The following is a 12,717-nucleotide window of genomic DNA, read 5'->3' as shown; positions in this document are numbered from 1 at the left end:
AGAGGCCACACCAGCCCCACAGCACAGCAGGACCCCAGAGGCCACACCAGCCCCACAGCACAGCAGGATCCCACTTAGACCAAGCCACACCCCCAGACCCATAGGCTCACTGCCCAGGAGGACCCCATATAGACCACACCAACCCCACAGCACAGCAGCCTTTAGCTTCTGGTACCTCAGACCACATGCTCTGAAGACAAAAACTCTGCCTCAGTTCATTGCTAGGTGATTCCAGTGGTGCTGGCAGGACCATAAGGCCAATGTTAATTAATGTGAATTACCTAAAATCTCCAAATTAACCAACTATGTTTAAGGTAAGGAAAAGAAAATATCAGGATAGGTGTTTATGCTGATTTCAAACCTTCCTTATGCTATTTTAAAGGCAGGAAAATGACCAGTCACCCTCCCTTCCTATGGAATGAGCCTGTGGTCAGTTTGGAGTCAGGGGTTTTTTATGAAGAGCGTCTGGTGCATTATGTGGCTTTATGAAGAGTGTATGGTGCATTCTGTATATTGTGAATACACTGCACAAGTTTAAGCAACGAACACAAGCCAGACTTTCATTAAATAAATTTATTTGTTAAAATAATTTAACTCCAAATACAACTGTTGAATTTGCATTGAGTTATAATGACAATTCATGTTTCAATTGAAATGTCAGGGCTTACCCGACACTGTTACAAAACAATAAGCTGTTGTTCACTTTTAAATGGTCAGTTGTATTAGAGTTCAACAATTAACTGTGAACTGGATCTCTGGGAAACCCCAAATTGATAACGGTAAGTCTGTTTTCAAAATCTACTGCAGCCATTCTAGAAACCCTGATCGAGGTTTAATAGATACACGAGGACAAATTAAACAAGAGGACCCCCATCGTCTTTAACATCTGATTGGCTGAGGAGACAGTTAAAGCTGAGCCAGTGCTAATGGGGGGAGGGAGGGGAGAGGGGTGGCTACTGATGGAGAAACTGAGGAACTAAGCAACCCAACAGCAGTGGAGGACAAAGCACCTTCGCATTCACCAGCAGCAACAGTCGCACTGGGCAGCACACCACAGCTGTCCTCGGGCGACACAAAAAGCAAACATCAGAGAGTGACAGCAACTGGAGTGCCCTGCCAGGCCCTAATTCTACAAAGCAAAGGGCAGGCGCTTCAAAGCACCTCTTGCAGCGTATGGAAACACCTACAAGGCTTCCCATCTCGTGGTGTATGGAAACACCTACAAGGCTTTCCAGCAGATGCTTCTCTTGTGGAAGCTGAGGAGCGGAAAGGCGTTGGTTACCGTCGCTGCCACAGCTTAAAAGAACCCGCAAGTTACACCATAAAAGAAATAAACCTAAAACAAAACAAAACAAAAAACCTGGCTCTGTGTGAAAAGTAAAAAACAAATCAGAGAAAACCAAATAATAGCTAAAGAAATAGTGGGTCTTTGGGTCAAACCATAATATTTTTAAGGCATGTAAGAACAAACTTTCATTTATCTAGTTGCTAGGCGGACGGGCTGGCTCTCCTCTGCCTCCCACCATTTCATGTGCTGACAAGTGTCTTTTTCCTGTCCTTGGGTTTTTATCCCCATCTTGGCAAACATCATGCACAACCATCAGTCAGACTTGAACCAGAGGAACAGGGAGAGGGTGTGGCACATTTTGGCTTGGGGAAGCCATGCCTGGGCAAATGAAGGGCCGGTGTAAACGCTGGGCCTTAGGAAGAGTCTGCCTAAAAGCCTGGCGAACGCTCCCACTTCACACCTTGCCCAGCTTTCTCATGCTTCACACCCTTTCCATGTTTGCATGGGCCATCCATGACGTAAAGCTGTGGGGTCTGTACAGCTTCTTCTAATATGCAATATCATAAACTGCTGTTCATTATGGGATTCTAAAAATCAGAATTAGTCAGACAAGTTAGAGGCCTCAGAGGTCAACACACTAATATTTCTACTTCAGGAGATGAAACGTACTTCTTCAGTACTTTTTCAATGTATCTGAGTCAAAATCAACTTTTACATAATAAACTTTGTGTCAAGGAAACTGTTAGGACTTTCTGTCCTATAAAATGTGGTACTTCCTCAGTGGAGAAGATGGCGCTGCAGATCAGGAATTCTCAAAGACACTCTAACACCCACAACCTGGGTTTACCCACATTATTTATTTATTTTTTTTATTTCTCACATATGACAAACACCATTGACCTTGTCCCCCATCTTGTAAACTTAAAGCCAGCTACTAAATACTTGGGGTTGGGGGGATTCCAATGGCTTGTAAGAGACTAATAATTTTAAAAAAATGCCTGCCTATACATTGTTCTGCAGTATAGATTCTCAGTCGAGGCGATAGCCTCTGAATTGTGCCAAATTCTTACGAACGAGAAACACACATGCACACACAAACACACTCTTCTCTCTGGTACACACGAGACTAAGTGGTTACTTGCTCGAGACCGTGGAGCCTAAGTGCATCCAGGCTCAGTGACACTGCAGTTCTGAAGGTCATACTGATCTTCAGAGGGCAAGATCAAGACACTCACCAACACTTAAGCCTCTAAGGGAGGTGAGAAGAACCCTTCCACACTCGACTGTGAAACTCCTGAATAGAATTTACTTTTCCTGTGCCATTACTCATGCAAATGATAAACACATCACAGCCACGAGAACCAAACATTCTGGAGCTTAAGCACCCTTTGAAACAGAGGACTCACTCAGGCAGTGTGCCAGCCACTTCAGCCATCAGGGTGGGATGCACACATGAAAAGCTCCCATGATTCTCCAGGAAAGGGAAGACAAGAGGTTTTGTGTCCCTTCCCTCCGTAAAATAATTTACACTCTACTTCTAAGATCAAATTATTTCATAGGTTATCCAATCTTTTTTTTTTTTTTAATGCCTACAATAAAGCTGTGATACAGCAAACTGGATTTCCAAAGCAGGTGAGCCAAGGGTCCTATGGCAACCATGGCCCTTAAAGGACTTTCACGAACACACACACACACACACACACACACACACACACACACACACACACACACAGCCAGATGTTTGTACTGTCCTATGGGGTGTCTGCAAACGGAAGCGTGTGGGTGTAACATGGCTTCATTTTCCTTCTGCGGTGGTTAATCGGCTACAAGGCCTGTTAGTAAGGCTGGGCTCTCCATCCCAGTTGCTTTTTTCTTGTTCAGTAAATTAGACCATACCTGCTCCGTTAACAGAGGGTGGGTGTACAACTCAATTCTCATAACCCCCCATGAGAGACTCTTTTCTGTGGCAGAGCATGTGACTCAACCAATTCTAAAGCCAGATTGGGTTTTGCACACAGCCTTGTTCTGACTTTTACTCTATTGAGGACTGGTATGTGAGTGAGTTTCGTGTCACGAATTAGGATAACAGCTACGATCAGGCATCAATTTGGAAACTAGAAGTGTGTCAGCTGGGCAGAGTCTCCCTGCAGTGCTGTCTTATTGGGATGGAACACAGTGGCTAGAAGCTCCATCCATCCCTGACTTCAGTACTCTTGTAGGAAAATATTTCTCCTTTATTTTTTTTTTTAAGACAACAAAATATTTTAATTGTTAGTGATCATAGGAATTCTTCTGGTTTCTCATGATTATTTTTAGTTAACACAACAGTGGCTTCTGTCACCTCAATGGCAATGCCATCATCACGTCAAATGAGGTCACCCTGGAGCTTGGCGGCGGTGCCTTCAGCTTGCAGGTGTACAGAGGACTGAGGAGAGAGGTGGAAGCTGTAGTCACGGAACCCACAGGTACTGAGAGGTGTCAGCTGGGCCATCGGCCTGAGGGTTGCAGTGCACTGTGGACTCCCACACCACCCAGCCCACAGACTGCAGTGCAGTAGACAAGGTTGCCTACGAGCCTAGACAAATCCTGTCCGGGGCAGCCACGTTCGGATGCTATTGGATGTTACAGGCAGAACAGCATGGATCATCTTTGTCAGGCTGAGCTGCATAGTTCATCTGCCTCACAATTTCGGCAAAGAGCTCATCCACCATTGTTTTACTCTTAGCCGAAGTCTCCATAAAGGGGCAGCCCCACTCCTCGGCCAAGGCGCGGCCTTCGTTGGAGGACACTTCTCTCTCACTCTCCAGGTCCACTTTGTTCCCGACCAGGATGACTGGCACCTTCTCATACCTGAAAGAACACACATGGATTGCAGATGTTAGCAAGCAGGGGAAACGCTTTTTTTTTTTTTTTTCTCTAGTATGGTATAGATTATCTCTTTGGCCACATGAAAAGTTACTTGTACCAGTTGGCTTGGTGTTTACCTAGGGCTTTCTGAAATTGCTCTCAGAACATTATAAATGGGCTTTTCAAGTGATGTTTCCGATTAATCAATTATGGGTCCTCTAAAACCAATTATGTATCCTCCCCAGATATACTTGGGCAGTCACTCTCAGCACCTCCGTCCAACTGACTTCTCTTAATTTAAATGCCGTCTGTTCCATGAGATGTGTACTCAAAATCTCAGCCAGTCACCCAATCCTTAGCTTTCCTGGTAACATAACTGTTACCAGTAACAATTTTACAATATTCTATAAGAATACAAAACAAATCATGTTCTAAATAGGTCCTGAATACAAGAGCAACAACAGTAACAACAACAACAACAACAAAGAAAGATGAAACTGTAGTGGAATTCATCGAGATGAAAAGCATCAAACAGAAGCCCACCAGGTTCCACATGGAATCAGCCAGCTGAAAAGTTATTGATTTATTTTTTACAGTTTAAGGATTAAACTACAGCACATTTTGGAAACGGGATAGTGGGTAGACTTGCCCACAGAAGAGCTATACAATTTCATTATGCTGTCAAGATGGCCCTCCCTACTTACCCTAAAGCCAAGTATATCATATTCCCAATGGACACTGAGGCTTGCCTCTGGCAAGAAAGCACTGATGCCTCGATGGGGGTCTGTCTATTCCAGGCAGCAAAGCAGAGGACTGGAAGGTAAGTGGGAGCACCCAGTGTGGTGCTCACATCAGTAGTCCCAGCAGAAAGGAGACAGGCTGGGGTATGACTGAGTGTGGGACCATGCCTGCCTCACAAAGCCAGAGGGCTGGGAGGCAGCTCGGCTGGCACAGTGCTTGCCTTGTGGGCCCAAGACCTTAGATCTAATTGCCAGAACCCACGGCAAAAAGCCAGGCACAGTTGTACATGCTTCTTATCTCAGCTCTGGGGAGGCCCTGCGGGAAGGGTTCCTATGGCTCACTAGCCAGTCCTAACCTGATGGACAACAGGCCAATGAGAGAGAGACCCTGCTTCAGAGGTGGATGGTGATCCACAGGAGGGCATGCAAGCTTGTCTTCTGGACTCCACAAATGCAGGTACAGGCAAGGACACACCAACGCGTGTATGAGGCTAGAAGAGTGGGACCGTATCAGGGTGGGTCTGGAACATAGACATTGTTTCTTCTGGGAGCCGCAGGTAGCTCTGATCTGTACCAGGGGCACCTGGGTGTCCCTGTAGCCATTGCACACCTTTCTTTGTTTTTTGTTTGTTTTTGTTTTTGTTTTTGTTTTTTGGTTTTTTCAAGACAGAGTTTCTCTGTGTAGCCCTGGCTGTCTTGGAACTCACTCTGTAGACCAGGCTGGCCTAGAACTCAGAAATCCGCCTGCCTCTGCCTCCCAAGTGCTGGGATTAAAGGTGTGCACCCCCACTGCCTGGCTCATCGCACACCTTCTTGAGTACTCACTGGCCTCTGAGAGCACAGATGGAAACAGCAATGGAGTTGTAGTACACAGATCCATTACCAGCTCCGTCCCGTACCAGCTCGTACCTGTGGAACTGAGCAGCCTGGCAGTGAGCTGACACTGCTGCCATGTCAGCAGCAGTTTCTAATCTGCTCCATACTCAAGGACATGGCTGCTTTCCCCTCCCTTCTAGGGCACACACGTTGACAGAGCAGAAGATGCCATGTCTTGCTTGTCAATGAAGCAATTTACAAATGGTGACAAATGACATTTATGGAGTTGAAGTTGAGACCTAACTTCAGTCAGTTAACTACACTCATTGAGAACGGTACGTGTGGAGACACTGCTTTCTAATGCTGGGCCTGGTGTGGCACACACACACCTGTAATCCAAGCCCTTAGGAGATGGAGGCAGGAAGATCAGGAGTTCAAGGTCACGCTGGGCTACAGAGTGAACTGGTGACTAGCCAGAGCTAGATCTCAAACAAATCACTTTCTATTATTAGGTAAAAGAAAAGTCTCTTAAAGAATATTCTTAAGCTTAAATACAACAGTGTATCAATATCTTATATTTAGGAGAGGCATACTTTTAGTTGAAAAGCACAGGTTCTATTGGAACAGGAGGACTTTTTAAAATTTGCAAAAATATCAAGTTCCTAGCAGTTAGCCGACACGTGCTCTTCAACTTGGAGTTAAAGTTCCAACAGATGGTGGCCAACCTACAATCAACAGGTTTCCTTGACCAGGTTGACAGCGAGCGAGTTCTCGGCACTGTTCTGCACTCCAAACACAGGTCCAATGGCTCTTAGTAACATGCAGTAATGGGGTGAAAATGTACTCAGTATCAGAGAATTTGTCTGCCTCACTAACTGAATGGACAGTGGTCTTTTTGGCCACCAGGGTATTAAGGATGCTTGAGAAATGCAGATTAATTATCTGATCAAGAAACCTGACAAACAGATCAAAGTCTTAAGAACAAAACAAAACAAATCATCGACATCACCTCTATACATTTCCAAACATCAGATGGTAACAGACATTGTCTCTGTTAACTCTAGAGTTTGGGACAGTGGAAATACTATAAACTATGGTGTGGATGGAGGCTTGGTTTTCACCCCTGCCCAGGAGAAGCTGCAGGGCTGAGTGCAGCATTTCCTGATATCTGTGTCTGATCTCAGAGGGTAAAATGGAGCTGGAGTACCTGCTCCTACTTAATGCACCAAAGACGCTGTCAAAGCCAGAGGAGACAATACAAGAATCCAGATCAGACAGCACAGGACAGGGCCTACCCCCTCCTGCCATCACACTTACGTAAGAACAACACTTGCCAAAAGACAGAGTGTTAAGAAATCAGAAATCATCAAGAGATGGAACTAGGAAGAGAGAGGGAGCCAAACAAGAGCATGGAACAGCCCCGTGCTACCTGACAGGACAAGCAGAGATGTAATCTCGGAACACTGGGCCTTACAGAAGATACCAACGCTAACCAGGGGTGGGATGGGAGGTGGGATAACAGGAGAGGGTAAGACCTGGAGGAACCTGCATCTCCTTGGGACTGGGGTGAGAAGACACGAAAAGAGGGAGAGCTCTGTGCTGATGGAGCACAGCACATTGCTCTAGTGCTGTGGCAACATACAACACAACTCCCAAACCAGACCAAGACTTTAGCCTCAGAATCAACTTTGCTAGTCATATGGACTTAACATATTACTCTTTCAAGTGCCTGTTTGTTGGACTACATCTAAAGCACTCTTAACCTGAAAGTTAAAAATCACATCAGACATGGTGGCCCAACTCACAGTGAGCACTTAATGCCTGAGTGTCTGGCACCCTTGTAAGAACATACAGCGCGATGATATTTAGAAGAGATATCAGAGTGCACGTGAGGGGTGGAGTCAATCCTGTGGGACCAGAGTACGGGGCAGCTATTGTCAATGCATTCTGACTCACCACACTAGGGAGGATGCACCAGGAGCCGAGGAGCCATATTTTTTTCTGCACACAATGTATGGGATGCTTTAAGTCTGGGGCACCACGGGCTGCACTGAGTAAAGGCATGCTGTACAATAGTAGAAGAGTGGGAAATAGCCAATGCAACTCTGGATCACAGACTCTGTCATCCACCGCCATACTGACATACTTACTTTCTAAGAGCCCACTACATCCTACATACTGCTATGCCCACTTAAGATACACAAGAAACAACAAAGACATCCGCCCTCACACTGACTACAGCCCAGCAGAGGAAACGGGCATTAGCAATAAAGATAGGTAAGTAAAGGTTTATTAGTGACAGAAGAGGCAGGTCAGAGCATGCTGGGGGCACAGGTGCCATCCTAGGAAGGATATCACAGTCCTCACTGGGGACGTGGCATACAACATTATGTCAAGGGATAAGGAATCTGCCACAGAAGTATGGGGGAAACTCCAATCAAGATATGAACTAGGTGTCAAGAGCTTGTAGGCAGGCATGTACCTGTCAGTTCAAGGAATAGCAAATGGTTTGTGGGATCCACCTGTGCAACCCCTCCCATCCCTGCTCAGCCTCACAATGCAGGTCACACACTTCCCCTGAGAAAGAGACCTGGGGACAGGAGGGCTGCTGGAAGTGACCTCAGCAGACATGGCGCTTATAGCAGCTGTTATTATTAAGGAGGAATGCACACTTTGTGAGTATTCTCATCGCAGCCCTGTGGATTTTCTTCATTTCTCCTTTTACAATGGATACCATTCGAGAAGGAGTTGAGTGTGCCAAATTCCAAAATGACTCTGTTTATGAACCACTGTTAACCTGCGCAGTGAAGGGGACGCCATAGACAGGATCAGAAGGTGGCCCATTAGTTTGTTTGTAGACTGTGGGAAACACTTGTCTTATTAACATGAATTTACATGTTTTTGTTATATTCATGAGCGTGATTATATAATGTATGAATAAATAAAACTAGCTCTTTTAAGCAGCTGTGCTTACTGGATTGCACAAAGCATCGCTTAGAAGTAGAAGGCTGAAGAGCTTCTCAGTGCGGCCGCTCTGTAAATGTCAATGGCTTGGGAGCCTTGACTGTGCTCATCGTTAGGCTGTTGTTGCTTCATAACTGTCCCAATATGTGTGTTTATGTACACTTTCTTCTGGGACTATCTAAGCTTGGCTGGTCATTAAACAACTTGAGAATTTAGGTACTGATTCCTGGGCCCTGTTCCAGAGCTACTGAGTCTGAATCTGTGGGATCACATGCAGCTATACATACATAACGTCTGTGGACAGACTCTGAGCTTCAGAGATGTCAGGAACCTCATCGGTGATGCTGATCCCAAGCGGCACTATACGTCTACTGCCTACCATCTATGACTTCACATGCAATGGGTCTCAAATCAAGGCTCTCTTGTCTCATGCACTCATCTGGGTAAACGGTAGCAAGATCTATGTAGTCAGTCATGTTAATCTCCTTTTGAGGGTATTATGCTGCAGCACTTTAAGAGGAGAGCATGTCTCACTGGGGTTTTTTGTCAGGCTCTTCTTGGCCATAAGCTGGTTGGGATAAAATTCTCTTTGAGTTTGGAAGAGAACCAGAAAGGCTTTTCTTAGTTCCCTTGTTCAACTTTCTCCCCAGTGTTAAAATCTCCTCTCCTAAGAGGGCCCGAGGCAAATAGCAAATACTCAAATGTGTCAAACACTCTGTGGCCACCCTTGCCAGCTGTTTCTGCAGTGTTCTGAACACCTTCCGTGACACGGAACTCAGGCTACAGGCAGCTTTGTATGTCCTTCTGTCGGTCCGTTAAATATGAGTGTTAAGAATTCAGAGTTTAGAAGTTTGCTGTGTGCAGACCTGTGATGTCTGCATTCACTCCCCTCACAAGTCCTAGTGCTGTTTTGAGGGGAATGAACCTTTCTTTTCTGCAAAATGGAAACAGGTTTTCTTTCTCAATTTGCTCAAATCAAACAATGCATCAATATTTAAACAAACAAACAAAAACCAAACAAATTTCTACCAATACTTAATTGGAGGAAGGAAAGGAGAGAGGGAGGGGGGAGGGGAAAGGGAGAGAAGGAGTGGGAAGAAGAGGGAGAGAAAGGGAGGAGGAGAGGGAGAGAGGGGAAGAGCGGGAGGAGGAGAGGGAGGGGGACTAAGACTCTTAATCTCACTAGTGAGAATGAGCACCATAACTCTTAATCTCACTAGTGAGAATGAGCACCATAACTCTTAATCTCACTAGTGAGAATGAGCACCATAACTCTTAATCTCACTAGTGAGAATGAGCACCATAACTATTTTGGTATATAAACTTCCAGACTTCTACTCATATATATTAACGGAAGCATACATTTTCATACAAAGAGATCAAACCATTTAGTAGTTTGTTTTTGCTTAATATTATGGAGTTATCTGTTTCAATAAATGTCAGCATATCATGATGCCAAACAGTATTGTATTTTATAGGCTGATGTACAGATATGATATGCACATATCCACATATATCACACGTATGTATGTATCTCTTAAAACTGTCTCATAATTTACTCTTATTCTCATTAGTGCCACTTTTTGGCAAATAAAACCAGCAATCTTATGATTGTTCTTGTAAGTGTGATCTCTGTACCAAAAGGTATAGAAAATGTATATTTTAAAAACCCCTATGTATGTTTTTCTTTTCTTTTCCTTTTAAAGCCTTTGAATTAGCAAAACCCATTGATTAGTTCATCAAACTGCTGTGTGCTGCACACACAATTTCCAGTGGGTGGCTGGAATTTATACCAGCACTCAAAGTGCTGGGTGTTAGGAATATGGCCACCTTCAAGCCTGCCACCATCCCTTGTTCAGCACTGTGCTGGGGAGGAGGGCAGAGCTAAGCAAGGGTGCACACTTCCTTTAAGGTCCTTGCTTCTCAGCTGCCTACAGCATCCCCATCATTCTAATGGCTTTCTCTGTCACTCCTTTGCTTTGACTCTCTCCAGGGTCTGAGCACACCCTGACCTTGTACAGTGAGAGACGTAATGTAACATATACAAGATGACACCAAGAGTGTATTTAGAGCTCTCAGGGGCTCCATGCAACTTATGTAAATGTCAGCTTTGCTCACAGAAATTATGAGGGTTGACACCGCAGCCTCCAGTTCTGTTTGGGTGGCCCAAGTGACAATGGAAAGAAACTCACAGGCATTCTCGGGGCATTAAAAAGCCACCCAGCACCATGGGCAAGGCCAAGGTAACGAAAGTCCAGGAAAAGTGCAACAAGATAGGAAACAAACATGCCAGTGTTTTCTTAACTAAGAGAATCAGGATGGGGGCCAAAGGCAGTGGGAGGCTTCCAGTCCTTCCCGGCTCTTTTTATCTAGTCGCTCTGTGAGAACCCTGTGCAGGGCAGAGAGCTAAAACTCTGAGAGAAACACCCTGCTTCTGGCCAGGAGAACAGGCTCTGTGGTCTACAGGGGTGGAAGGAATCTCTGTGGTATGCCATGTAAGTTCACAGGAACCCAGAGAAGTGCTGGACCTCAGCATGTGGGAGGGGCTGTGAACCTTCAGCACAGACATCTAGCTACAGCTCTTAGGGTTAAGGAGTGCCTACTGCAGGAAAGTCATAACTCAGTTAAAAAAAAAAAAGACTGAAGCAAGGAAATTGGTAAAATAAAAACAGGCAAGCAGAGCAACCTTCAGGGCACACCGAGGACACACGGACACGGACAGGACACACCGAGGGCACACGGACACGGACAGGACACACCGAGGGCACACGGACACGGACAGGACACACCGAGGACACACGGACACGGACAGGACACACTGAGGACACACAGACACGGACAGGACACACTGAGGATACACCGAGGATACACCGAGGACACACGGACATGGGGAGTTGTGTTCCAGTAAGATAACGTGCCGTTGGGTTGACTAGTCGGTCTGTTATTTAGCTGAATCCTGCCAATCAATGTCAAATTCCACTGCTATGCCACTGAATCTCTATCCTCAAATAGGGAAAGACAACATTAGAAAACAGTGTGACCCTGGACATAAAAATGACAATAGTTCTGGAAGTGTCCTTCACAATCACATCTACAAACTGCATCACAAATCTTTAAGAGACCCAAGATGTTACAGTACTTCAAAACCCACATTAAAGGGGGAAATGTAAACTGGGCGGTGGTGGTGCACTCCTTTAATCCCAGCACTTGGGAGGTAGAAGCAGAAGCAGGCAGAGTTCAAGGCCAACATGGTCTACAGAGTGAGTTCTAGAACACCCAGGGCTACACAGAGAAACCCTGTCTCACAAAATATATATATATATATAAAATGTAGCTATGATTGCATTCAATCTGGCCCTTTATCATTAGAAATGAAGATAATTCATGCCAGGAATGTGTATCTGTGAGGAGATATTTTCAAGTACAAGCCTGAAGCCTTGTCATCAGAACTGAGTAGAAAAATGGAATCAAACTGGTTGACTCTGCTAAAAGCAGCACACACACACACACACACACACACACACACACACACACACACACCATACACACATATACACTCAGACACAGACACACAGACATACCACACACACATATACAGACACAGACAGACACACACACAGACCCACAATGAGGTAGAAGGACACAGCAGTTGGCTAGAGTCAGACATGGTACTGAAACATAACACATGCATTTCACCTTTAGTGAGTGTTAGGTTTGAGATCTATGGTTTAAAGCAGACCAACAATGGATGGCCAGACTAAGACAGCTGCTGGAATGGGGCTGTGTGAACAATCATATCTCTGTTATGCCGGAGTGCATACCTTCTCAGCACCCCACATCAGAAATAATTTTGTTAAAGTTGCCCCTAAATGAGGCGGGTTTAAAGATGCTTGAAACTATGGCGAGCTAAGGCATTAGGAATTACAAGCAAGGGGCTCTCTATCTGGGAGGACACTTTCATTCTCATAAAGACTTAAACAGCCACAAGATATGGCAGCTCATGCCTTTAACCTTTGCCCTGGGGAGGCTGAGGTAAGAGGACTACCATGAGTTCAAGGTCAG

At 45.2% G+C, this 12,717-nt stretch overlaps 1 protein-coding gene across 1 annotated transcript in view; it reads right to left on the bottom strand.

Moving 5' to 3' along the window:
• Positions 1 to 558: 558 nt before the first annotated feature.
• The window catches only part of Rap2a (RAP2A, member of RAS oncogene family), a 29,021-nt gene continuing 16,862 nt past the window's right edge, over positions 559 to 12,717 (bottom strand). Inside the window, exon 2 of the mRNA XM_031361345.1 lies at positions 559 to 4,138. Within this exon, the coding sequence (XP_031217205.1) occupies positions 3,901 to 4,138 (238 nt within the window). The 3' untranslated portion in view covers positions 559 to 3,900. The remainder of the gene's footprint in view (positions 4,139 to 12,717) is intronic.

Source organism: Mastomys coucha, unplaced genomic scaffold (genome assembly GCF_008632895.1).
Source record: "Mastomys coucha isolate ucsf_1 unplaced genomic scaffold, UCSF_Mcou_1 pScaffold9, whole genome shotgun sequence".
NCBI lineage: Eukaryota > Metazoa > Chordata > Mammalia > Rodentia > Muridae > Mastomys > Mastomys coucha.
The sequence above is the reverse complement of the archived record's forward strand: the minus strand, read 5'-3'. Positions and strand labels throughout refer to the sequence as shown.